Source organism: Vigna umbellata, chromosome 1 (assembly GCF_029865625.1).
Source record: "Vigna umbellata cultivar VRB3 chromosome 1, Vumbellata_1.0, whole genome shotgun sequence".
In the NCBI taxonomy this organism is placed as follows: domain Eukaryota; kingdom Viridiplantae; phylum Streptophyta; class Magnoliopsida; order Fabales; family Fabaceae; genus Vigna; species Vigna umbellata.
In genome coordinates, this window is record NC_142165.1 from 18,594,675 (window position 1) to 18,622,670 (window position 27,996).

The 27,996-nt window shown below is 29.9% G+C and overlaps 2 protein-coding genes across 2 annotated transcripts; both read right to left on the bottom strand.

The window, feature by feature from the left end:
- Nucleotides 1-1,130: 1,130 nt before the first annotated feature.
- ZCF125 (P-loop containing nucleoside triphosphate hydrolases superfamily protein) lies at nucleotides 1,131-8,460 on the bottom strand. Its single transcript, XM_047312894.2, has 18 exons — nucleotides 8,239-8,460; nucleotides 8,087-8,176; nucleotides 6,968-7,086; nucleotides 6,757-6,870; nucleotides 6,570-6,651; nucleotides 6,403-6,470; nucleotides 6,228-6,305; nucleotides 5,999-6,141; nucleotides 5,801-5,903; nucleotides 5,635-5,715; nucleotides 4,979-5,047; nucleotides 4,848-4,907; nucleotides 4,592-4,711; nucleotides 4,133-4,423; nucleotides 3,541-3,633; nucleotides 2,954-3,112; nucleotides 2,594-2,860; nucleotides 1,131-1,675 (listed from the first exon to the last, which is right to left on the bottom strand). Exons 1-18 carry the CDS (start codon nucleotides 8,387-8,389, stop codon nucleotides 1,325-1,327), a joined length of 2,439 nt encoding a protein of 812 aa, XP_047168850.1. The 5' UTR covers nucleotides 8,390-8,460; the 3' UTR covers nucleotides 1,131-1,324.
- Nucleotides 8,461-24,445: 15,985 nt separating this feature from the next.
- Nucleotides 24,446-25,234, bottom strand: LOC124837508 (basic leucine zipper 4-like). The gene has a single exon (XM_047312883.2). It carries the CDS (start codon nucleotides 25,152-25,154, stop codon nucleotides 24,744-24,746), a length of 411 nt encoding a protein of 136 aa, XP_047168839.1. The 5' UTR covers nucleotides 25,155-25,234; the 3' UTR covers nucleotides 24,446-24,743.
- Nucleotides 25,235-27,996: the final 2,762 nt, after the last annotated feature.

Below are 27,996 nucleotides of genomic sequence, written 5' to 3' on the forward strand. Positions count from 1 at the left end.
CTTTATTTACATAACTTCTACTAGTAGTTTATAAATACTCTTGATAATGTGAACTACACTCATAATCGTGTTACCACAAACTTTGTACAATTCTCCTACAAGTCAAAATCTAATTCAATATCTTTTCCCTACAAGTCAAAATCTAATTCAATATCTTTTCCTTTACCACTATCTGAACCTTGTTTGTCGCTTTGTGTCTCGGTCACAAACTTTTACAATGGATCCACAAGTGCAAGTGTATGTGATGAGAAAGCCTATGCATTTTAATATGATTTTTCTGACTCCAACTTGTTCATGTGTGGAAACAATATTTTCTTTGCTTTCGGCTAAATCAACTCAGCAAATTTTGACGCAACTGATACAAACAAGTGAATTTTCACACAGAAAACATATCTACCTTGTCTCGTTAACCGAGGGTTAGAAAAAACCTAGACGGTTTTCAGCATGTTTTTGTACAACGCCAGTAGTTTAATTTTTTTACATTATTATAGTAACAAATTATACTGAGGGTGAAAACAAAAATAGTGCTATATTTAACTTGGATTCTTTTGTATACAGATTATAAATAAATTATTCTGAACTTTGGATGTTTGGACCACATTTCTTGACCATTACCATAAAAACCTATGAAAAAGAGTAATTGTTTGCTGTTGATGAAATTCATTGTACAAACAATATCTAGAACATACATCATATTCAAAAGTTAACAGCATGTTTCTATTTACTTCATTGAGTTTTCTTTTTCAGCTTTTACATTTTTAGCTTGCATTTTTTTTTCTTCATAAACTTAGTGAAAGTTACACTTCGTAAATTTACATTCACAAATCTCGAATTGATATTATTCAAATTGAAAGTTAAACGCTATTGATTAGGCAATAAAAAAAGTCAACTGGTTCTTTAATTCTAAAAGTCTACTATAAAGTCATCCCAAATTTCTACTATCAACACATTATAAATATACTTAACTTTATAAAAATCAACTTAACAATGACAATATAACTGAACATAAGTAATGAAGAATGATACTATTTGATTCTCTTGTTATCCAATAGTTATGGTAGTCAGCGTCCGTGTGTTCATGATTCTCTTTCAAAAGAAAAATAGGTATCAAGAATGCACAACGGCACAACTAGGCGGCAAGTCTGCTATTGACATCACTTGCAAGAGAAAATATAAATACTATTTTATGATACTAGCTACATTGTGAAATAAATACAACCTTAAATCCTTGAATATTTTAGGTTTGGCTAGAATCAAATGATTATAACAATAAATTTAATACATGAACTGCTCAAGACTCAAATATTCACATCATATTTACTACTCACCCAAAAGATTTGGGCAATGAATTTGGAGTCTGAGCTCTCCATTTCCCAATTTCGGTCTTAAGATCACTATGAAAGGAACTGAGTGATTCCTGACGACTAGCAAAAGCTGCAGCAAACTGCTTAACTTCCCCTTCTAGATTTTTCCTTCTCAGCACTTCAGTATTTAAATCTTTCAAAACATTTTCTTTTTGACTGGAAACCATTGATAGTTTCTCAGATGATTCAGAAAACTTCTGCAGCAAAGACTCTCTTTCGACCTTCAAAAGCTGTAACTCCCTTTCCATGCTTTCATATCTTTCACATAAATCCTCCTTTGAGTAAGCAGTTTCACCTCCCAAACCAGAGCCCTTTGTCACAAAAATTTAATTTAGGATAATCAAGAACAACCTACTATACTTCATCTCATTTTATGCTAGAGTGCAGTTCTATACGTTCACCTATTGTAGTCTTAAGAAAACTGAGTACACAGATTAGCGCACTATCTAATGCAAAATATCTTTGTAGACTTTCAATCTACAAGCGGCTTCCTAACTCTCTCAACAATCTCTTCAATGACATTTCATTCTATAAAGAGCTAAAGAGAAGTCAATACAGATTTGTAACGGTAAAAGTGATTTACCTGACTGTTTATTCCTACCCAATAGATATCCCTAAGCTCTAGCCACATTTAACAAGTTCACTTTGGAGGTCCTGACTATTCATATGGACAAGACAAGCTAGCACAATATGAATCAAATCGACTCTTGTAGAGACATACTTGTAAGTTGTAACATAAAGGCAATGGAACCTTGCAATCGTACTAATTTTTTTCAGTAGTATCTAATTTCTCCAATATTTTTTGTCAAAAGAAGCCAGACACTATATTGCCATCATTTGATGGCTATTATAATAAGAAAGTAACATACAATTATCGATTTGAAGGGTATGTATACATACTATTTGCGACAAGGAGACCATGAGAGGAACTCGATAAACAACATTCTATTTCTAACAATTCTTATACTACACACATATTCCACAAGGTAGAAATGCACCATCGATGATTTTTATCGTTTTATAAACACGACAACCCCTTGACAAGCTACTATATATCTTAATCATTTGCTCAATTTCAGCTACTGGACATGTGCCAAGCAAGGCTTCAGTTATTATTGTACTAATGGCAATGGAATTCTTAAAGAAGATAGAAGATGCCCTAAAAATAAGACAAAGAATAAAACCATGATTGATGATTGATATCTTGATATTTGTGAGCAGACAACTACCTTGTGTTCACAGCTGCACTTCTGTTTCTTCTCCAGTCCTTCTGTTATTGAGGTTTTCGATAACTCCAGTGAAGTAATTATATTGTTAATGCTCTCGCGAAACAATCTTTGTTGTCCGTTAATTACAGTACAGTTTTCAGTGGAAGACCTTTGACCAACCATATTGACTGAAATATGACCTTCCAAAGTTGCAAATAGATGAGCTCCAATTTCACTCACAGTTGAAATTATCTTCTCAGTCGATAGTGTGCCACCCGACGCACATCTCTGTTTAGGACACAGGAGAAAAATACTTTACTGTTTCTTGAAATCATCAAGCAAATAAAGTTCGAAAAGAGTGATATAGTGCACTCATTCAACCTGCATTATTGACAAAACCTCCTCAAAGCCATCCTTGAAATTTCCCATAGATTCAGATAACCCCAGATGCAATTCATGAATTAGTTGTGCTTCTTGTTGATGTTTTGCTGCTTCACCCATTAATTGTTTGCTGGATGGCACTTCCTTTGAATGCTTTTTCTGGATTCACACAATTAACATAGAGCCAACCATACCGAGTTACAAAAAGAAGTTCAAACAGCAAATGTTAATAATACATTTGATAAGATAATGACGAACAATGACATGAGACGAAAACAAATCATATCTCGTTAATTCTTATTAAAAAGGAAGCTCACTATAGCAGTATTTTATGGATGGTCGACTCTACAAAAACGATGTTTTATATCTCTGTATCAGTAGCTCAAAATGGATTCAAAATATAGACAAATTAAAAACATTCTAGAAGAGTGCATGAGAGATATGTATAATTATCATAATTGTAATTTGTAGCGTCATACTGGAAGAATTATCCTTTTTTTATCGGTCTTCTAGATCGATCACAATTCTATTGTCAAAATTTAAATTTCACAAATATGATTGGGATAGGATATTTATCAGATACTGACCTCGAGTTCATTTATTCTTTCTTTAGCTAGTTCCAGTTGTCTCCTCAAATCTTGAACCTCAAGTTCATACTTCTCAATTTCACTAGTACAACCCTGACAAACACAGGTCAAACGAAACTAAGTAACAACTGCCAAAAAGTTGCATCATATACTACTTAATAAAGATACTAATGTCAGAATATGTAATAATTAAAAGCCACGCGCAAGCCACATGGGCGTAAACTTACTGAGCATTTGAACTACAAAAATGGTTTACAACAAATTCCAGTTTTCGTAAAACCTTTTAATACATGATCATGATCAGGTGAGTCTATGATTCTTCAATAATACAGCAAAGAAAATTTTGGAAAATCCATCAACCAAAGAAATTAAAAAAAAAATAATCTCCACCATGTATGTCCAGATACCGATTTCTCTTCTATCTCTTGTATCTTCAGTTGTGGAGGGCAACCAGTGCAAACTGTATAGCGCTACCCTTTACTCTTAACTTTGTTCCTTTTGGGGAGATGAGGATGGATTTGAAACAATAGAAATGCAAGAGCACATAAAAGAAAGTCTTTTGGGGAAAAAAACTTAATACTTATGTACTCACAGTTGTATCAATTGTCGGGAATGACTGAACTTTTCTGTTGGTGGGAGGAGTAGTTTGAAGGGAATCAAGATCTGCAACATAACCGTTGTTCATTTTCAACCACATATCTTCATCGGCCACATTACAGAAAACATCTGGAAGGGGGCTTTGATCTGGCAACGTTGAATACTTTGATCGCCTGACTACAAAAGCACTGGGATCTGCCTTCGGAGATTTGAAAATATCTCCTTGAGATATACTACTAATGTCACTGTACTCTTCCATAAATCCGTGCCTCAAAAATCCCGGTCCCTAATGAATAAAATGGTTAAAATATCAGGAAGAGTGAGAATGAAAATCAAGTTAACTACAACGCGGTACAAGAAAGGAAAACTGTGAATTGTTCCAATGGAACAAAAGTGATTATGCAATTCAGTTTAACATACAGATATAATGATCATTCAGATAAACGAGGTTCACCTGACTGTCGTTCGTCCCACAGTCTGAGAAAGATTTTGTAGTAGAATTTTCAAATTTTATCTGTTGTTCCCTAATCAATTGATTACGTGATTTCCTCTCCTCTTGCAGTTCCATTTCATACTGTACAGTGAGATATAAGCAGATAGTTAATTAATTAATACAAAACGATAAAACAGAGTTTACGATAACCCTTTAGAATGAACTTTAATGGCTCTAAATATGCATAGTGCATAGGAATTTGAAAGGCCAGACCTACCTTCAGCAAATCGTTCCTGAGTTTAAGAATCTGTTGCTCGAGCACCTCAGCATGGGACCCCTGAAAAGAAATTTCTATAATGTAACATTTTCTTATTTTGAATGTACAAATTATCATCAGGAGATGATTACCTGAAGCTTCTTACGTAGTTCCTCTATCTCTAATTGTTGCCGTTTTAACAAGGCAGCATCCGTCAATATCTGTAAAATTTCTATTGTCAAAACAGTGGCCAAATATAGGCTAGAAACAAGTACCAGCATGTGCATGAAAGCACATCCTAAGCGCATATAGCTAGCTGCGAAGGAATTGAAGTACCTATATCTTAACTATTCCCTGAGAAAAACAAGTGAAATGTAGAGAAAAGTTCAGGCTTGACCCAATTCTCTTTAGTCTGCTAATATCCTGTCGGGCAAGTCTTACCAGTACGTATAAATTGTTTTTAAATTTCTTCAAACTTATGCAGATTAAGAAAGAAAAGAAAGAAAGAAAGAGAAAAAATCACCATCGTAAAAGGTACTTATGCAGATTAAGAAAGAAAGAAAAAAAAATCACCATCGTAAAAGGTAATACGCATCCTCAGTAAGATCATCATGGTGGAAACTTAACATTGTAAAACGTAAACATTTCACAATTAATGGTACCTAGGCGGGACTACATATGCATGTACAACACCTACACTGAGTTCCTATTCAACAAGCAATATGAAACTTTTAAGGACTGAAAATAAAATTTAATACGGTAAAAGTTATAAAATAGTAAACTTGAAGTACACAAAAAATACACAGACCTCATTCACTTGAACGCAATTCGTTATGCGTTTGGCTCTACTTGCAAACTGAAGAGTTCCCCTTGTTTCTTCAATGTGAATCTGTATGGATTACGGATATTGACATTAAAATATTGTTGATTTCAAGCAGACAAAAGAGTTGCAAAACCGAAATCGCAGCCTCTACCTCTTCTGGCGCTATGGTGCAAATAATGGACGTTTTGGCATTACCACCAAGAGCAGGTTGGAGTATACGAGTTAATTTACTATCCCGATACGGGATATGCCCCCTGCCATGAAACAAAAAGGGGCGGAGCATTATTATCTTGTGAAAAGCCCCCAAAATTAAAATATTGCACAGGAGGAAGGGCAAATAACTATATACCTTTGCTTCGAACCCTCACTTAGTTTGTTGATAACGTTTCCCAAAACCATCAAGCTTTTGTTAATATATTTCCCTTCTTTTAAACGTACTCCATCAGCTCCAGTTTTGGCAATCCTTTCAGAACCAGCAAGATCTACTAAATTCTAATTCCACAAAGTCCACAATAAGCACGCCAATTACTCGTAAGAATTTCTTATATACAAGGCAGGTGTGAAAAAAGAATACAAACCAAGACTGAAACTCGAACAACATCATTGATTGAACAATCATTGGAAGAATTGGAATCCTTTCCTTTGCTTTCAATCACCTGCATATTTCATTTTAGCAAATGATTTAGGAATAATTTTATGAGGCAAAGTTCTCTGATAAACATAAGTTTCGCAAATAAAAAGTTTGAGGGATACCATTCTAAATATTGTGTGCGATCTGCTACTCCTTACATTCATATTTGTCTCACCAAAATGTCTGTTAACTGTAAAAGTATCAAAGAACAATCACCAACTTAAATAAGCATGCATATACGTTCAAATTTCAGAGCAAATTATAAGAATGTATCAGTATAAACACAAACCTTCCCCTGCTTTAATGAGATTCAGCACTTGTTCAGCATTATTTACAATTTCCTCTTTCAGCCCTGAGACAAATACTCCACGCTGGCAAAAATTAAAATGTAAAAGTCAGCCCATTTATACCATACAGTTTCTATGATGTAAACGCACATCAAATTTTAAAAATAATACATATAGCAACTATGCAACCTCCAAACTCTCGTGAATTTGCAATTTCTGGTTTTCAACAACAAGAAGGTCGTTAATTTCTTCGTTGTAGATCTCCATATAGGAAACTCGGATCAGAAACTCTCGATCAGATACCTGAGGCACCGAATTGGTCGAACCAAACATCAACAATACATAAATAATCACAAACTTGAACAAACTAAACCAATTTCGTACTAAGCACTAAACGTACTGTCTCAATTGTCGCAAATATATCTCTAACTGCCCGAGGAATCACTCCTGCGTCAGTTTCAGAACCATTCATGGTGAAAGTCTTGCCACTACTGGTCTGCCCGTACGCAAATGCAGTTCCTGAGCATAGCATGTGACATGATCTCAACAAATCAACATTCATATTTAGAAATTACAAAAATTTAATTACATCAGTAAACTTTGGATTTTCGTAGCATCCTCCAAAGACACATTGAAATACTAGTAATTTTAGGTCAACGTTGAGACATTTAGTCCATTGAAAATTTTATTATTAGTCGAAACAATTAAAAAGAAAACGAGATAATGAGACTTGGTTTTAGAATAAAAAATCAAAACATAAAATCAATTCCTTTTAAAATTAACTTTACGTTAAGCTATTCACTTAGTTGCTGCAGTTATCCCTTACGCTTACGTAAATGTTCAGACTTAGTCCATTGATAAACTGATTATTAGTTGAAACAATCGGAAAGAAAACTTGATGATGAGACTTAATTTTCGAATAAAATATTTAAACATAAATCACTTCATTTCAACTTAACTTAGTTGCTGTAGTTATCCCAATATTAACTTTACTCCTCTACGGGAAGATTATAAACTTCAGTAAACACAGTCTTTAATAGGCGTTTATCACTGCTAAAATTCTTAGTAAGCAGATTTATGTTTATCTCAATCTCACCAAAATTGAATCGTAAGGTCAGGATTACACCCCATTTATGTATTACAATAATTTAGCTTTATTCCTAATTGAAGTAGGATCTCCAACAATACAACCAAAGCATAACATAAATTTTACAATAAATTAAATTAACCATTCTTGGGATTTCCAAAAATTACACATACTCTTTCTGAATTTCTAATCGTGTAATAATCACCCTTGCATGTTTAAAAATATTATACCTACACTCCTTATCTCCTTAATGTTTTAAAAATGTCGGCGAAGTTTATGTAATTTCATAAATCGTTGGAAAATCTTAATACAGCATTGTTTAGTACTTGAGCTAAGCTAAGACTAAGACGAATATCAGAAACCAAAATAACTAAAATAACAATAACAAAGAGTAGTAGATGCGAGAAGTGAACGAGTATCGAATTTGGATACCGTTGAAGCCATCGAGCGCGGAGTGAATGATATCCTTGGCAAGGAGCTCGTAGACGCTAGCATTGCTGCTTCTTTCGTCGAATATATGATCTGAAGAGTAATTTGAATATAAAACATAGAGAAGAAAGAAATTGACGATGACGATGACGTACCGAAAGCGTAAGAAGATGCAGAGAGAGGAGTGCCGTGGATCTTGTGAAGAGATATGCGGTTATCTTCGACATTCCAGAAGGTTCCAACGGCGGAGGAGGAGTCTTCGGACACCGGAGGACGGAGGCGAACGGCGACGCAGATCTTCTCCATTTGGCTGCTTTTCTCACTGATTCTGTTCTGCAACAAACAGAGCGGGCACTGCTACGATCTTTTTCTCTTTTACTACGTTTGAATTTCTGTGCATTGACGGAAACACCCTTATAGATCGCGGCCCAACCGTTGAATTTAATTTCTGGATGTTCACACAAGTGGGCCACTCAGGAGCGCGTCTGTTTTGTCTAGGTCTTCAAAAACATGCGCAAGATAGAATAAAATTGAAAATTGTCTAGTTAAAAATATAAAAAGTAAATTAAGAAAAATGTGAAAATAAGAAACAAATATAAAAAGTTGTGGTAAAAGTCATTAATAACACATTAGTTGTATGTCCGTTTACGTAATATCTCTCTTATTAATTATGACATAATGAGATATTGTACACTTTAATGTTTAAATTATTTTTTGATTTTATCTTTAAAAGATATATTTGAAGATGAAAAAGTATTTAAGTTATCTTTAAATTTAATTTCTAAGGAATCTAAAATTCTAAAATTATTATAGTATATCATAATATTGTTAATTTTTAATTTAAACTTGAATTAGTATTTCATAAAAATATGAATTATGTGTGAAGAAGGCATATTTATGTGGAATTTTACATCTAAGTCATATAATAAAATAATGCATAAGTAATAATTGAAAATATAAAATTGGTATGAAGAATTTGAAAAAGAGAATAGAGAATTAAGGTTCAATTCCACCACTAATAAAATCTAACCATTAACATTTGCCAATTAAAAAAATACATCAGGAATAATTATTTTAATTGACTATATTTTTAAATGCATCAAATAGATAAATATTGGGAATAAATTACGAACACATTTTAGTTAAAGAAAAAGTGGAAAAATTGTGAAAAAAATAAATCCAAAAAAGGACATATATGTGTTTATGACTGGATTCAATATTAGACAAACAATATTCGTTAAAAGAAATTGGAATACTTTTACTAAGTTGATTAAGAAAGACACTAGGCTTGGTTGGAAACAACGAGATATAAATTATCTTAGCAGGTGAAGAATGGATGGTGGATTACAAAAAACAAGGTAGGTTTATGTTGTTGTTACTATGAACATAATAACATTTTATCAAACTTAATATCTTATAAGAGAAGACATATTTAATTTAAAATATAACTAATCATTCTTTTCAATTTTAATATGCTTTTATTAATAAATCTGTAATAATATAAAAATATATTTTTTAAATAAACTCATCCACAAATTTAAAATCTTGTTATTATAAATTTAATAAGTTTAACATTCAATTGTTTGTTACGTGGTGATGAAAATTTTGTATAGTACATTGATTACTATATATTCTATTAGCTTTTATAATAATTGATTTTATTAAATATTTACTCTCATACCTAAATATTTATGGTGCATTTAATTAAATTTTTTATATTTAATGTTATTAATGTTTACATATTTATCTATATTTTAAAATATTTTCATATTACTTTATAATTTCCTCATAAATTGAGATTTGTTTTTCATATCATCTTCAATTATACTTTTTAATATTTTTTTATCATAAATTCAGATAAATAAAGGAATGCATGGAAGATAAACTTGGCAATAACTATTATAGTAACTGCATTTTTATTAGTTATGACTACATGAAATTAAAAAAATGTTTGTGGAAAATCATATATTTATATTTACTTTTCTTATTTATTAAGCAACACGCATTACATAAAATGTTAAATTTATAAGTTTTTCAAAAGATAACCTAGAATCATACCAGTTCACCAATGCACTCAGTAATTGGTGCTGAATTATTTGCTTTCAAAACATGAAGCAAGTGAGATTATTATTAATTAATAAGTTATTAGATACTTTTATATTCAAAAAAACTAAAAACTAAAATATAACTTGATATTCATTAAATTAAGTTAAGGTCTAGAGTAATAATCGATTATCTTAATGGTCCTAACACATTAAACTTTTAGAATCGTCACAAATGAAGGGATAATCGATTGTCATATCAGATAATCAATTATTTTCGAAAGAAAACTCAAAACCAATGTGAAAATAATCGATTATAACTAGTGATAATTGATTATTATCGAATTAAAACACATCCACGACAAAATTCAAGTGTTCAAATACACATACATCAACCCTAAATCATGAGGGAACACACCCAAAACATCATGCATGCATTCAAGCCTCATATAAGACAGATCTTAATACATACATTACATCACTTGAATAATCCAAAACTCATCATTATGCAGATTTCAACCCACACAAACCCAACATACTGCATATGATCATCACACCACTCTTTACAACATATATTTGTATGATAAAACCCTAAACAACATACATTTGTCCTTCCTTAGCATCAATACATATTGTCTTGGGATAACTAATGAATCAACATTTACTCTCATTCACTTAACTTTTTGCACCAAATTTAATTGTTAAATTGTGCTCAATTGTTCAATAATTCCTCAATTTTGCTAATTGGGTTTAATTTGGCTAGTAATTCATATTTTAATTAATTTGGATTATCTCAGTTTAATTATTCTTATTATTATTTTCAGAACAAAGTTTGAGATTATATTTTGGGACATAAAGAGAGCTGCCACGTCATTTGTTAAATTCCACCTCAACATTTTTGTTTCAATTTCATTTGTAATTTTGTTTTTAATGTGTATTTTGGACCAGATTTACCTTTGGGCCCATTTTTGGGCAGATTTTGTAGAAGCCCATTTTAGGGGCTGATTTGGCACCTTAAGTTTAGTACCCAAAAGGTGGAAAATGCCCCACACTTCTTCACTCTCGTTTTTAATGTGCATTTTGGACCAAATTTACCTATGGGCTCATTTTTGGGCAGATCTTGTAGAAGCCCATTTTAGGGGCAGATTTGACACCTTAAGTTTAGTACCCAAAGGGTGAAAAATGCCCCACACTTCTTCACTCTCGTTTTTTTTGCTCTTGGACAGCTCCCCTTTGGGGATTTAGGTTTTCATTTATATTTTCATGCACTTTCAATTTCAACAATATAAATTTGATTCTGCAATTTCGTTTTCTTCTCTTAGCTTGCAATTTTGGTTCTACACTTTCAATTCCATTCTCATTCTCGCATTGCAATTTCACTTTACATTTTTCCATTTTGTTTTTCATATTTCATTTCTATAAGCATAGCGTATTATGTTTTGATTTCATTTTCCAGTTTGAACTTCGTTTCTGAATTAAGTTTCTAAATTGAAATTGAATTTCGTTTCTACATTGAATTTCGTTTCTACATTGAGTTTCGTTCCTGCATTGGTTTTGCTCGAATGTTTCAAATTTTTCTTTGTTGTTTGAAGGTTGTATTAATGGTAGCTTGAGTATGTGTGGGTTGGTAATTGGGGATATTGTATTGCTTACTTGAGATTTCTGAACAATGATTGTATTTTGTTGTCTTACCTTGCATTGTATTAAGTTAGTTATGTGCTTGTAATTAGGTATATGGTTAGTTGCCTAATTAGTGATTAATCTTCGCTTAGTTGATAAATCTGTGTAGTGTAGAATCAATTGAATAGGTGTGTTGTGTTTGTTTAATTCGCAATTTTGAAGACCAGATTAACCTTCAATTAGTTGGTTAATTCGTGTTGGATTAGGGGTAAGTGGAGTGTTTAATTTCTTGTTTATCAAGAATAACAAGCATTGCAATTGATCCAAATGTCAACATGTTGTTAAATCTATGTTTAATTTGTGTGTTAATCAGTTCATTTCATTTCACAAAATCTGTTCAAAAACCCTCCACTACGTATTTGACCCTGAATCACATTTAGTCCTTGAGAGACGATATAACAGTCATTCCCTAGTATTATACTGCACTTAATATCATATCAATTTGATTTGGGTACAACCTCGATCAATAACCCAACAAAAGCGATACATATTTTCATAGGGAAAACCCAACAAAAACATGATATAAACCCTATCATCATGCATACACAAACTCTTGCCCAACAATAACAATAAATAATCATAATCATAATCACATAAACATGTATCAAAACAAGGATTTCCATGCAAGAAAATCAAGAATACATAGCATACAACAAACAAATGTAAGCTTCCTCATACCTTGGCCAATACTAGGGCTTTATCTATACTCCAAAACCACCATAAATCTCCCCTTACACTAAGGTTTGTTGCAACTCTTTCTCTTCTCTCCCAAAAAGTCCCCCATCTCTCTTTCTCTATGTTTCTCTCTTTGATGTAGGGTTTCTATGGTTTCTAAAACAAATGTCACCCCTCTCCCTGTACCTTAGTTTTTATAAATCACCCAAACCCTATCTCTAATATTTTCTCATTTAAAATAATATATTTTTAAATCAAAATCTACCTAAACCTCTATCTTTCTTCTATTCCACATTCAACCCTCTATCTATTTTTATTTAATTTACTTTGCATGTCTTTCCTTCCTACAACCCCTTATTTAATTTCTACACTAATTAATAAAGGTAAAAACCATTTTGTCCCTAAGAAAAAATACAATAACTAAAGGTTTCCCTAACTCTCTTTCTACTTAGAATTGAACACACAACCCTTCTATTCACAAGCCAATCCATCACATTGGTACTATCAAACACACACATCACCAAATCAACAACATACAAATCATTTGTTGTACTTAAAATAAAATAACATAAAAAAATTAACATACTTATGTTTTAACAAAGATATTCACACATAACACCTTATTAGACATATTAACTCTTAAAAGAAAACATATTCAAGTCTTAACAAAACTTTATTTCTACAACCCCTATTTTCTCCGAGTTTTACAAAACATTCTTTGAATATCCTCATGCCTCTAAACGTTTTTTTTATTCTACGGAGATTTTTAAATAAAGTTGATAATTTGCACACAAAAAAACACAACACAACAGACAAAAAGTACTTAAACGTACATGTCTTTAAATTGTCAAACAATCTAAGTATTTAATGCGTCAAACGACTTAAGCACGATGCTTGAATAGTTTTTTGATGATGGTATTTATAAAAGCATTTTAGTTATGTAGCGTTTAGCGAAACTTGAGTTTGTACACTATAACATTCTATCATATGGTATCATTCTAAAACGCTATGTCAGGAGCTCTATAATATTTAACATTTTTCACTTATCATATATGTTTTTATGACATCAGACATTATATACCGTTTAACCTTGATTAATATCATCGGACGATTATTCTTTTTTTTGTTTAGTTATCTTTTAAGAATAGCATAACATGATGAGAAGATTCATCTTTTATTTTGTTTAGTAAAATCTTTAAAAATGTAAATGATTTTCTAAAATGTCTTTCTTTAGGAAAAAAGATTTTGAAAAATAAACTCTAATTTGATTAACAACATTATAAAGATAATCTAATTAAATATGGTAAATTTTGTATATACTATAATTACATCCAAACTTTACCCTATAAAGTAGTATTATGGTATTTGATAAATTTAAAACTCATTTTTTAACCTTTTTAATAAAATTCAACTATTAATAATTATGGTATCTAGTTTTGATACCTATCGTGTTAAGAAGTTGACATGAGAGTTCTAATACATTCCCAAAACATATCTTTAACGACATTAATGGATGTTTCGATCAATTTTTTCTATGACTAATTATAAATCATTATTTTAATACCACTTTGAAAAATAAACTTTTAAGCTTAACTCATTTTAAAAAAAATCAATTTGTGTGATTATAAGTTACTCAACTACTTATCAAAAGCAATTAAAATAAAGCATAAGATTTGGATGGACATGAGATGGAAAAGAGTCATGATATGTTTAAAAGCATATTACTTGTTTATTCATGAGAAAGAAACAAACTACCTAGAGTGGAGTGAAGGATTATTGTTGAATCTTCTCAATAAAAGATCATACAAGTAAAGTGTTGTTACTTTGTTGTACTGCAGAAGGTGGATTCCATCCATAGCACTGTCGAGGATCTTTATTGGTGCGACATGGTCCAGTGGGAAATATGTCCCAAGCACAAGTATTACCACTGCAGTATTCATCTCGATTTTGATCACATATGTCAAAATAATGATCTCCTTCCAACCAAACAAAATGATAAAAGTACAATGTCGTAGGAAAATAAAACTTAGGAAAGAACTTAAAACTATATGTTTCCCCAACATTGAGTACAATGCACGCACGCGCACGCGCGCGCGCACACACACACACACACACCCACCCACCCACACACCCACCCACCCACACACACACCCCCACACCCACACCCCCACACCCACCCACACACACACCCACACCCACACCCACCCCCACACACCCACCCACCCACCCACACACACCCACACACCCACACCCACACCCACACCCACACACCCCCACCCCCACCCCCACACCTACACACCCACCCCCACACACACACAACACACACACAGATTTTTTTTCTCAAAGTGTTTGAGATTGTAAATGTAATAAAAATTATTTTGAAAAAAGGTAGCATTTGACCCTTGTTATTTCACTAACAGACATCAAAGGACGTTGAAGTATATAACAGTCGACATCTTTTAACATCTGTTAGTGTACTATAAAATGTTAAATGCTTTGCGATTTTAATTTGAAATGACATCAATTGGACGTTAGTCTATTGTAGTATCTGTCATTAAAGAACATTAGATTTTCACATTACCGACGTCAATTTAACGTCTTAGATAAACATCAAAATCCATTTATATATATATATATATATATATATATATATATATATATATATATATATATATATAGGGGTTTGCTAACGCGCGTACGCCTGTTTTTCAGTTGGTACATTTTAGCAATGTGTACCGGGTTTTAGTAGACAAAAATATCCTTATATATCATGGATTCCAAGTTTTAAGGTTAAGGGTATTTTAATAATTTTCATTCTCAAAACTAAAAAAGGAAAAAAAGAAATCCCCCAAACCCTTACTCACCTCTCTCATTCCTCTCAACTCTTTCTCTTTCCTCTTTCTCACTCCAATCTTTTCTCTGTCATCCCTACTGTAGCCCCAATTGAAAAAATCAGAAACACTTGCTGTTAAACAATCTTACAAAAAAATGATTTTATAATGAGTTTTCATCTTATAATTTTTGTCTTATCTAATTTTATCCAATTTTTACAAGCATAAAGGAATTGATAATTGACGTGGAAAAAAATCAGAAATACTTGCTGTTAAACAATTTCTTACAATTTTATAATGAGTTTTTATTTTATAATTTTTGTCTAATCTAATTTTATCTAATTTTCACAAGCATAATGACATCAAAGGAATTGGTAATTGGCCTGAAAAAAAATTAGAAACACTCAGTTGTTAAACAATTTCTTACAAAAAATGACTTTATAATGAGTTTTCATTTTATAATTTTTGTCGTATATAATTTTATCTAATTTTCACAAGCATAATGACATCCGAAAGAATTGGTAATTGGCCTGGAGGGTTTTTTTAGAGATGATGATTCAACAAATACAGATGATGAAATTAGAGAGGTTAGTGTCGTATATAATTTTATCTAATTTTCACAAGCATAATGACATCCGAAAGAATTGGTAATTGGCCTGGAGGGTTTTTTTAGAGATGATGATTCAACAAATACAGATGATGAAATTAGAGAGGTTAGTGAAGATGGTGAAATTGAAGAGATCTTGAATGAATTCTGATTTTTTTTCAATTGGGGCTACAGTAGAGATGACAGAGAAAAGGTTGGAGTGAGAGAGATGAAAGAGAAAGGATTGAGAGGAATGAGAGAGGTGAGTAAGGGTTTGGGGGTTTCTTTTTTTTTTTTTTTAAGTTTTGAGAATGAAAATTATTAAAATACCCTTAACCTTAAAACTTGGAATTCATAATATATAAGGATATTTTTGTCTACTAAAATCCGGTACACATTGCTAAAATGTACCAACTGAAAAACAGGCGTACGCGCGTTAGCAAACCCCATATATATATATATATATATATATATATATATATATATATATATATATATATATATATATATATATATATATATATATATATATATATATATATATATATATATATATACACACACACACATAAAAGAATGTCCAATAATTTATATTTTCAAAACATATACATTTACATAAACCGACTAAAACATTGAAATAGTAAATAGTTTTCTCTCTTATCCATTAGAAAGAAGGAAAATTCACCCAAATCAATAATTCAAAGTCATAGATGGACATGAGATATCGTAGTGTTGAATGTGTTCTTTTTTTAGAACTAAAGTTATTGGTTTCTAGGTCAAAAGATGACACCTCTTTATTTACTCTTTCCAACCAAACGACGATTATTGCTGAGTTCTTAAAACTTGCTTGTGAATAAATAATTGAAACATTAGAAGTAGAAGACAAACATCAAAATGGAAGAAAAAAATCACATGTCAATTAGTAAGATAATAATATTCTTAAACCGTCACTAATTACATAGTCTTGTATGAATGTTTCTTTAAAGTTTTTCTTAATTTTTTAATTTCACGAGAGTGATTCTTTGTGGATTTCATGGGGGCTACAAATCTGAATTCCAAATCGATTCTTTGCATTTGGATAAACACCGACCAATCATCAAAAAGTGATTGTAACTTTGTTAAGGGGACTTGACTTCAATATGCATGTCCATCTTTATTATCCAAATCAATGATTGATATTATGAAACAACAATAAATAAAAGATAGATTAATTTATTTTAAGAGTAATTTAAAAAAAAAAGTTTAATTAATCACATCGTTCTGCCATTGTTAGACATCCAGAAACTTTAATTAGTTTTTAAGCTACTTTTTGCGAATAATACAATTACTAAAATTTAAAAAAAGTCTACTTCAATTAGTCTTACTATTAATCTCACATTTATATTTAAAACATTATTTGTACTAGCGTATTCTGTAATTTTATTTTTGAGTGCCATTACTAGTTTTAGAAGAAATAATTAAGTTTCAAGTTTATAAGTATTTTCAATTCAGTTTTTATTATACTTTTTATTTATTAAATATTAAAAAATCATATTTTTCAACTTAGTTATCTTATATCCACGGCTTAAGGTTAAAGTAAGTGATATAAATGTTATTTTATCTTTTTATTTTATTTTCTTATTTTTGCGTGTTAATAAATGTGATGTTATATGATTAATATAAAAACGATATTCTAATTGATGTAAAATAATGAATGGTTTTAATTGTTATTATTGATAACGTGTTAGATAATAAAAAGTCATTTATATAATTTTTACATCACTTGTAGTGGCAGAGTCACTATCATGTGCATGTAGCGTATATTCAATGAAAGTATTAAAAGTCATTTATTATTTTATATAAATTCTAATATCATTTTATATTATTTACAAAAATTTACATTTCTTATAAATACAATTAAGCAAGATAATGACTAAGATAATAACGACATCACTCAATTAATAGGCAAATTAAATCATAAAGACCAATTGAAAAATATAAAACTTTTGCATCTTCAATAAATCAAAAGAATTTAATTGAAATTCAATTCAAAATATTCAAATTTATGAGATAAACTTAAAACTTAATTACTTAAATGAACTTATTTATAATTTTCCTAACGTAAAACATATACTTTTTACATAAATTATTTTTCATAATCTATATCAAATGTGTTATATATTGAGATAAATTTTATTAACGTAAAAACTGGATATGACATATTGAATATATGTATAATCAATATATAGTATTTGTTTAGTTTTAATAGAAAGCAACAGCACGTGACTTTCCTACATCATAACAAATGTAAAGTATGATTAAGATCAAAATAATGTAACATGTGTTTTTTTAAGTTGGTTTCATTTTCATATGTCTCTTGAGAAAATTTACAAAGATAGAATGTTATACGTATTTGTAAAATATAGAATCTTATACATATATTTATGAGCTCAATTAATTATAGATTTTCATTAAAACAATAAATATTAAAGTTAGTAATTTTTTATATGATAGCCTATGATTGATGAACACTAAGAAAAGTTTAGATGGGATGTCAAGAATCATGGTTATCATAGTGATACCTAATATGTAAATTTTTAGCTAGAGTAAATACTAAAGTTAAACAAATTCTACTTAAGTCTATTTTAATTGAGTCAAAATTGAAGACTAAATAATCTAATAATTTCTAATGCATACAAAATACTTTCTCATTCTTGATGAATTTCTATAGTTATTTTTGTGCCATCAATAAAAGTTCCATCATATATGTAATAGATATTAAGTTTTCTATCACAATAGCATATTCAAAACTATAAATATTATTCTAGAAAATTTAAAGTATTAAATTACTTATTTAAGAATCTTTACACCAAGAAAAAAAAATGAGACATTTAAGTTACTAATTTAACGTCTAACCAAATAATATCTCACTTAGAAAATGTGTTGTGGTTATTTTTTAATATAAAGCAACAATATTTATATCGGATTCTAGGAGATGTGATTGAAATTTTAAAGTTATATTTTCACATTGCTTTTTCTTCTTCATTTCTCTTTACAATTTGTAATTTCAACGTTTTTTATTTCTTAACTTTTTCTATATTTTAAAATAAATATAGACAAAGTTGTAGTTTAGGTTGTTATTTTTAGATACGGTACTTGACTTGGATTGTTAAGGAGAGAATGTAAGTTGATGTAGATATAAGTTTGTCTAAGTTATCATATCTAAATTCTACTAAGTTTAGGAATTAAGTTTTTAACATCTTTCTATTGTCAATTATTGTATGAGATGAGGTTAAAAAGACAAATATAAGAACCTTATATAGCAAGATATTGAAGTATATAACATAGTAGTTAATTTGCCTATTAACCTACATCTATAATGAATTGATTAATGTTTTACATATTTTTTTGTACAGCAAAATATTGAAATTCTCAACACTTAGCTAGTAAAGAAAAAAGTCTTACATGTCATTGTCAGCATATAGACGAACTTCAATGACTTTCTTAATGTGAGTATGTGTTTGGAAACATAAAAAGGTCAATTCTTATGTTAAGTACCAAATAAGTAACGAAGACAAATTATAGATTCATGTTAGTTGATTGAATAATTCTAAAAAAAAGGCTAATTTTTTTACAGTTCTTATAATGATACAAATTTTGTATTTATAATATTTTGTATTAACAATTTTTATTTTGAATGACTTAAGACTCAAAACACCATACAATACATGAGCACATTTTTTTCATCTTATTATAAACAAATGGATTATTTAAAATGAAGTATATTTATGAAAAAAGTTACATTATAAATAACTTACTTCAGAAAAACCTTGTGAATAATTTATAAAAGCATTGGGCACCCCTTCATGATATTGCTTATATGAAATGGTTGTTTGTATGGTTGCTATGTGGTGTATATGAAAGGGTTGTGTGTGTGAAAACTATTTCCACTTCTCGTATTTCAACTTATCTCTTCTGCCTCCAATGTTTCTTCTTTCCTTTTCTACAAAAAATTAACGAAACTATTGTCTTTTCCAAACCATTCATTGTCGTGCCCTATCATTGCAACACTTCAATGATCTTCTTTAGCAATCGATGCAACAAATATTTTTTCCCCTCATTTTCTCATGCCTAAAGTTTTTGGTTGTCGAGAAAGCTCTCTTTGTAGTTGTCTTCTCGACGCTTAGTACTTTTCCCATCTCCACCATAAATGAAGCAAAATCTTAATGTCATTACTTTAACAGACGTGAGTTGTTGGTTCCCATAATCTCCTAGTCAACTAAGTGTATTGTCCACAATACTTTGCGATTGGGGTACGATGTTCTCCATGGTGGTTCATTGGTGTTCACTAGTGGTGATTTGTTGATGTTGGTCCTTGGTGGTTCACCAATGATATTTAGTGGTTCGTCGTTATCTCCTTTGCACCTTTACATGGTCTCCCTCTAAAATGAGATGTGGTCATTTTAAAAAATGCTTTTTCTTTTCGGTTAAAGATATTAGATTAGTTGATCCATAATCGATCTAATATGAGTATATATTATATCAGTTGCACATCGATTTGATATATCTTTGACATGTTACATCAGTGTATATTAGATCGATTGGTTGCAAAATCAGATCTAATAATCATTATATTTTACAAATTATATTACATATAAATTGTGTGGTTGATGAATGTATCCTTAATATTATAAAAATCCTAAATTGGCTTCTATATAATTTTATTTGATTAAGTGTTTGTCATTTGTTCTTTATTTACGATGTAATGTATATGTTATATTTAACTAACATTAGTATAATTCCTATATGAGTAAGGAATGATTATGATAAGAAAATTCATCATAACAAAATAAACTTTAAGTGAAATTTAGAAATAAATTTAAGCAAATTGATGCAAATGCAAAATATAAGTCTATTAGAACTTTTTTTCTTCTATTTTTTTATGTTTAAGGTTGTTAAACATGAATTAAGAAATGCTTAATAAATAAAAATTTGGTTTGAAGAACTCTTCTTAAAATATTTTCTTTCATGTTTTATTTTTTTATTAAACAATTCATGTTTAAAATTTCAAAGTAAAATTAATTATTTTTTTGATGCATAGAACACATCAATGTCATTTGTCTAATTCTTAACCTATCAAGATCTTTAAATGCTCCTATTCTCTTTGAAACTCTCTTCTTAAAAGTAATGTAGACGACAGCTGTAGTTATAAAGTTACTTTAATGTTTAAATGAACAAAAAAGAATATAAGTAGAAAAATGGGAAGAATTATAATGTGCCATATTAATATTTGTTGGCAAAGGAAAATCCTATCCTTATAATAAGATAACTTATATCTTTAATAAAATTAGAAATGTAAGAATTTTTTTATACACGTTTGAGTGAAAATCTTTGAAATAATGAATTACGGTCTACATACAAATCTATCAATGTGATTGATTTGTTATTAGATAAATACTAATAAAGAATGAAATATCCGAGAAATGATCAAAAGACATCATAAAGTTTATGTCTTAGTTTCTCAACTTTAATTAATGATGTTACTGCTCTTTTTGAAATTGATCGTATGATGCAAGTTGGTGAGTACGTAAGGGTTAAAGCACTATAATATACATATACTTTTTTTTTTGTTGTAGTAATATTTATCTTTGTCTGAAAAAATAAATAAAAGAAAACTAAATTTAGTATAAAAGATCATGTTAGTTGTTCAAAGATATTGCAAATTCAGTGTGATACTAAAATATGAAAACCTAAAAGCTGGCATGACGCATGATAAGGTTGAATGGGTGGATTTGTGGATGAAATTCGTAGAATGTAACACTGATCATGGAGGATATATCTGTATCATACTTTAGAAGGTGTGGCAAGTATCTTTCATCAAAGTCTACAGTGGAATAAATTGATGTGTATAGTTTTTCTTCATTTATTTAATATTATTCTCTCTTATTATATTAACATGCTAGTTTAAATTTAATATATTTTTACAAAATTAATTAGTAAAATAAAAATTAATTTTATTTATATGTTTTAATTTGTTTCCATTTTTAATTAATACAATAATATTAATAATAATAATAACAGTATTTTTTCTTTTATTATCTATATATTATAGGAGATTATCTTTCTTGATGTTTTCATTTGTTCCATTTATATTCTTTTAAATATTTTTTTAAAATTAATATAATTATTTCACTGCATTTAAGTAATTGTTTTTTAAATTTAATTATTTTTTTATTTGAATATTTTTATTTTAAATTTAACTATTTTTTATTTAACACTTGTATTATTAAAGTTCTTCCGTTTTAAGTTATAAACAATAGAAAATTAGTTAGCATGTAATATATTACATCTTAAATATCCTTTTTATCGACAACAATAAATATATTAGATAGAAATAATTTATAAAATAATATGTACAAAATAAAATTAAAAAGTAAAAGACGGTATAATATAACTTCTTTACACTAAAATTGACCCATATGTCTAATCTCTCATATCCTAACTCATTTAGGTAGGATATATGTTTATCTGTCCCACCTCTTCTTTTTGAGGATGTGAATTTACTTTTTTTCTCACTGAATTTTAGAAAAGTTAACTTTAGAAAACATTGAACAAATGCAACTTTTGGTTCCATCTACAGATTCTTTATGTCAACGACTTAATGTATTGATCCAAGTTTTATTATTTGTATAAGAGAAATATGATATTTTGTGAGAAATATATGTGAAACCAATTATATTATATATACATCAACTTTATTTAATTAGACTCGTTTATTCATTTGTGAAAGTATACGAGTTTTACTTTATAGTAAAGATATTGCATGAGATTTTCTTATGTTTTTAGATGGAAAGAAGTTGAACTATACATAGATCACTAGCTGATCACTCTGTTAAGAAGATAATGACTATCATTAAGAATGACTATCATTTTCAATCAATTTTGACCGTCAAAATCAATCTCAATTGTCCACTATTAATTGAATAAAAAGTTGATGTCTTTAAACCAAAAAATAATCAAATGGTTCTCTCAATAATCAATATACACACACATACAAAGTTATGCATTAGATTTTATATTGTTAATATATCTGGAGTATATACAGGAAACTAATTGAAAGGGAATTTCTTTTGGGAACGTTCAAAAACTCAACGTTTGTATGTTTGTCTTCACTGTACGAAAAGGAAAATTTGTTTTGAATCACTTTTTTATAATTTTTTTACCTTGTAATTGGTTCAAATATACGGACTAATGAAATAATAACACATATATTATAAAAAATGTTAAAAAAAATTGTTAAAATATTATGATCCGAAAATAAATTATTATAATGGTGTTTAACATAAACATTTATAATTTTTTTTAAATTGTTAAAATTAATTTCAATTATTATTATTATCCGTACACTCTTGCAGTAAATAATTCATCTTAATTGATACATTCGTTTTTCTTGGTTAAAAAAATAAAATTAAGAGCACATTTTAACGGCATTTTCTATAACTATAAATACTTTTTTAGAATATCTTTTTTATAAGTTAAAATTATCTTATTCAACAAGTTTATATATATAAATATATATATATATACGAAATAATGTTTACAGATTAGTTTAAAAAAGTGATCTAAACATTTATTTAAAAATCAGAAAACAGTTAAAGTTTCTATTTACATTATTCAACACTCTTATCTTTTAATTTGACAAACTCATTTTTAAAGTGCATGGATTAAAATATAAATTTTCATTAGAACAATCCAAATATGTAACCACTTAAAACACAAGTTTTAAATCAATAAACATGGATTAATACGAGATTATTATTATTATTATTTTCAGAAAAAGAAAGTAAAGTAATTCCATCCCTTATGATTAACAGGGTTGTTCACATGTGGGGGGTCCTCTATGACCTCATTGCTAAAATTTTGGCCACACCTCTCTTTTTCTTCTTTAATAACTTTTTCTATGGCAACTTTCTTTATTTTCTCTTCCCTTTTTCTCATATAATATTTTATTTTATTTTATTTTATTTTATTTTTCTCATAATAATTCATAAGGTATCAACATTACCAAACGGAGAGCTTATCAATAATTTCCTTTTGGACAGGGCAGAAGGCATGATGAACCAAATATCTTTGTCCACTTCAAGTCATAGTCAAATCAACGATTCAAAACACCACTTGACGATTATCCACATCCAAAAGACACAAAAAGAAGAAACAACGTTATATAAAACATTAATTCCATCATTGACCCATAACTATACCTTATATTTACATCACATACATGCACACACATACATTTAACATATATATATATATATATATATATATATATATATATATATATATATATATATATATATATATATTTATATATTTCTTGAAGATTCCCATCATAAAGACTTAAATAATTGTCACTCACCATTCTCCTTAATTTAGACACTAATCAATCTCTTACAATGTAATTACAAAAGCTATACCTAAGACAAAACAAAGTGGCAACGACACCAAAAAGTAGAGAGACCCTCAAAATCTCTCTACGTTCCTCTTCCAACAACGTGGGGTTTCTCGAAACTACCACATGCATGTGTGTGTATATATGGATATAATAATTCCATAGTGCAATAAAAGAAAATATAAAAGTTGACGAAATTAGAAAAGCTTAACATTTCTGACTTTAACACATGCACCCAACACAAATTTGTGGTGGGGGTATATAGTATATTAGGAAGAAGAGCTTAATTTATTATACAGTGAGATGCTAAACGACGTCGTACGTACTACTCAATGTGATGATATTCATATACACATAATGACACAGTCTAATTTTGTTCATGTTGTTGTTACATTTTAGTTTACGAGTGACACTGCTACTGTTGTGAAATCATGGTGGCTAAAATTTGATAAAGATTTGAGAGTGTAGCCATAAGGGTCACGGATTCGGATCTAAGACGTTCATTCTCCAAGGAGAGAAGAAGATTCTGGTGCATGGTTAAGCATAACCGGTTTTTTAGTTCTCGGTTTTCCATTCTGAGCCGGTTCGCTTGGTTCGTGAGGTTCTCTAAATGCCGCTTCTTTCTCCACCGGGACCGCTGGGCTGACTCCCGGTTCGACTGCATTCGCCGGAGCTTTCTCTCGTGCGTGGACCGGACCACCCGGTTCGATTCCTGAGAACCGGACCCCGGGCTGAGCGGTTCGTTAACGAGGGAGAATAGCTCCTCTATTTCGGTCGGCGTGAACATGATTTCGAGAACCGGTTGGGCTTCTTCGTGGAAGAACATTGTCGTTGGTAGTTGCAACGCGAGAAGAAGAAGGAGAGGAGTGAACCGGTTGTGTCGGAAAAAACGAACCGGAGAGAGGAAAGAAGGGGAAAAGGGAAGAAGTGAAGCTTAGGGGCTGGGTATTTAAGGAGGAAAAAGGCTGCAAAACGTTCCAACATGTGGGGCCATAAAGCTATGTGCGCATTTTCCCCCAAAGAAAAGAAAAAGTAGGGTAACGCATATTATAGGTATTTTCGTTTTTACACTTTAAAAATTACTTCTTTTACACACCCACACAAAAAAATTAGTTATTATATTTAATTTAACCTTTTCTTTAAACGATCTCCTTTCCACTATAATCTGATAATCATATTTAAGTTAAAGCTAATGTGAAAGAGAGATTTATTAAATCTCTGTCAACAGTTCAACAATTGATGGTTTTCATTACTATATATTCCCTTGAATACCTAATATTGTATTATGATTTTTGATGATTCCAATGATTAACACGATTAATGATTTTGTATATGACTTCAAGAATAAGAACGAGGAAACAAATATATATTTTATATAAATTGAATTTTTTTCCATCTTTTACGTATTTGGTTTTTGTTTTACGATTGATGAGGAATCTATAAAAAAATGTATCTCCTAGTAAGTGGTGAGGATATTCTTCCGTGATGCGCAGTAGAAAGATAACATATTGTTGCTTTTGAGAGAGTGTTAATTCTTAATTTCGTGTAGTGGATTAGTTTTTGGACAACATAACGAATGATAAGATAAGAAATTAATACATAAACTAATTAAAACTAAGTTTGACCCATCTTAAGAAATTAAAAAACGCATTTTGTTAATTAATGAATGAAGTGGGTTTCAAAGTTTGAGATGAAGTGTTGAATTGCATGGAAACTTTAAAAGGGTAAACAGTGTGGTGGTGGGGATTGATTTGAGGATGAATAATGACCCATCTTTTGTTTCTTTGTGTATTTTTATTTTTATATATATATGCTTTTGGTTATGGTAAAATAATTAATGGGGTCCTCATGAAAATTTTGCTTTAGCTTAATGACGAAGGATCAACCAAAAACGCATATGCAACGAATTGGATTAGAAAGTTACCAGACAGAGGCACTGCGCCGAAGTCATTTTGGACACGCACATGCATGGAAGGTGCAAAAGGAAGTGAAAGAAAGGTTCCTCCATGAATAATGTTATTAATTTTTCTACCAACAAAACAAAATTTAATTAATTAGTATCGTCAAGATGGACTAATTAGGGTTTAGTACGTGGAAAATTATTGCCACATATATAGCCATTCTTCTTGTGGCTATGAATTTCTTCTTTTCCTCTCCCACCCTAATGCACCCACGTCGTTCATCAAAGCCTACAACAATCACCAATTTCAACGTAGCCACAAGCACAAATAAAAAAAAAAATCCACTAGTCTCATCGTTGTCGCATTACACAATGAATTTGTCACAATTTGGTGATCAATTTATTCTCTTTGTCAAAAGGGTTTGTGTTATAGATTAGACTCCATTTATATATATGAATTATCCAACATAACTAAAGAGAAAGATTTATAATACAAACAAATACATAATACATAAAGTTTTACTAGCTATTAGGTTATTTGTGGAATATCAAAAGCTTTTGTATCATGACCAACTTTAACTTAGTTTTGTCAAAACAAAACACTGTACCATCCGCGACCATACAGTAATTCCAAATGCAATTTGGAAGATGGAGATAGCTATCAAAGCTCATTGATTGCTTTGTTTTTACTCTTTTCGTTGATTTTAATTGCAGATACCAAGTATCTTGAAGAATTTTATTTGCTTTGTCTACTATTTCACTAGCTATAGTTGATGTGGTAAAGTATATAAATATTGATGGATGTCGTTATATACAGCATAGTGTACACCAATCTTTCCATAGTTTTTACGTGAAGCATGGAAAAAAAATCTAAATGAGAGATTTCTTATGACTTCCGTCCACATTACGGTATCCCTTATTGCATTGTTATTCATCTTCATGGGACATGCATGACTATCTCACTATCAGGAAGACTTTCTATACAAAAATTTGTTTGAGTTAATTCATCAGCTCTAATATCATTGAGGGATCTTGCGATGTAAGATCACTAGGAAGATATAACATCAATGAAACATGAGATCAACCCATATAAGAGTTTGATATCACCTTCAACTAAAAATCTTATGACAATGATTTATGAAATTTTTTCGTTAGATGGTGTTCAACTTTCTTACTTTTACACGACATGTAACTTAGGCTCACATTTGGGTTTTCATCACTTAAGAGTCATGGTCAAGTACAATGTAACTTTCCTCTTTCAACCATTTGAAGTGTCTTTTAAAAACAAAACCATGAGAGAAATTTTATACTCCAAAATATACAATATCATGACAAAAGTATCAAACTTCAAAGTAAATAATATCTCGAATGCGGTAACTAACCCTAACAAGGTTATCTCAACGAACTTAAAATCAAAATACATATCAAATAGAGATAAAATCAATTTGTAATTTATAAGTAAGACAATCATAACACTCATTTTTTAATATAGTATCAGAGTTATCCTAACAAAAAATTATATAACTTATCATACCGTTATTAGACTATCCACAAATATTTAGTTTTAAATAAGTTAAACTTAAATCCACTTTTATTAAAAGAAATTGGAAAAGATAAAATAGAAATAAAAACGAAGGGAATATTCTTGGGCAGTTTTGATTCTATAGCTAACTAGGGACAGGTTTTGGTTTGGTTGGAAGTTGGTTCCCTTGAAGAATGAGGAAAATATTAAAGGGGTTGTGAGTGGAAGATAACATGCGACCCTTTC

Bases quoted from the DNA above. Each gene is read 5' to 3' on its own strand.
- ZCF125 (XM_047312894.2), bottom strand. From the start codon at position 8,389: ATGGAGAAGATCTGCGTCGCCGTTCGCCTCCGTCCTCCGGTGTCCGAA. The intron at 5,716-5,800 runs GTAGAGGCTGCG...TAATCCATACAG, and splicing joins GCACCATAGCGCCAGAAGAG to ATTCACATTGAAGAAACAAG. The intron at 1,676-2,593 runs GTAGTTGTCTGC...TTTGTGACAAAG, and splicing joins AGTGCAGCTGTGAACACAAG to GGCTCTGGTTTGGGAGGTGA.
- LOC124837508 (XM_047312883.2), bottom strand. From the start codon at position 25,154: ATGTTCTTCCACGAAGAAGCCCAACCGGTTCTCGAAATCATGTTCACG.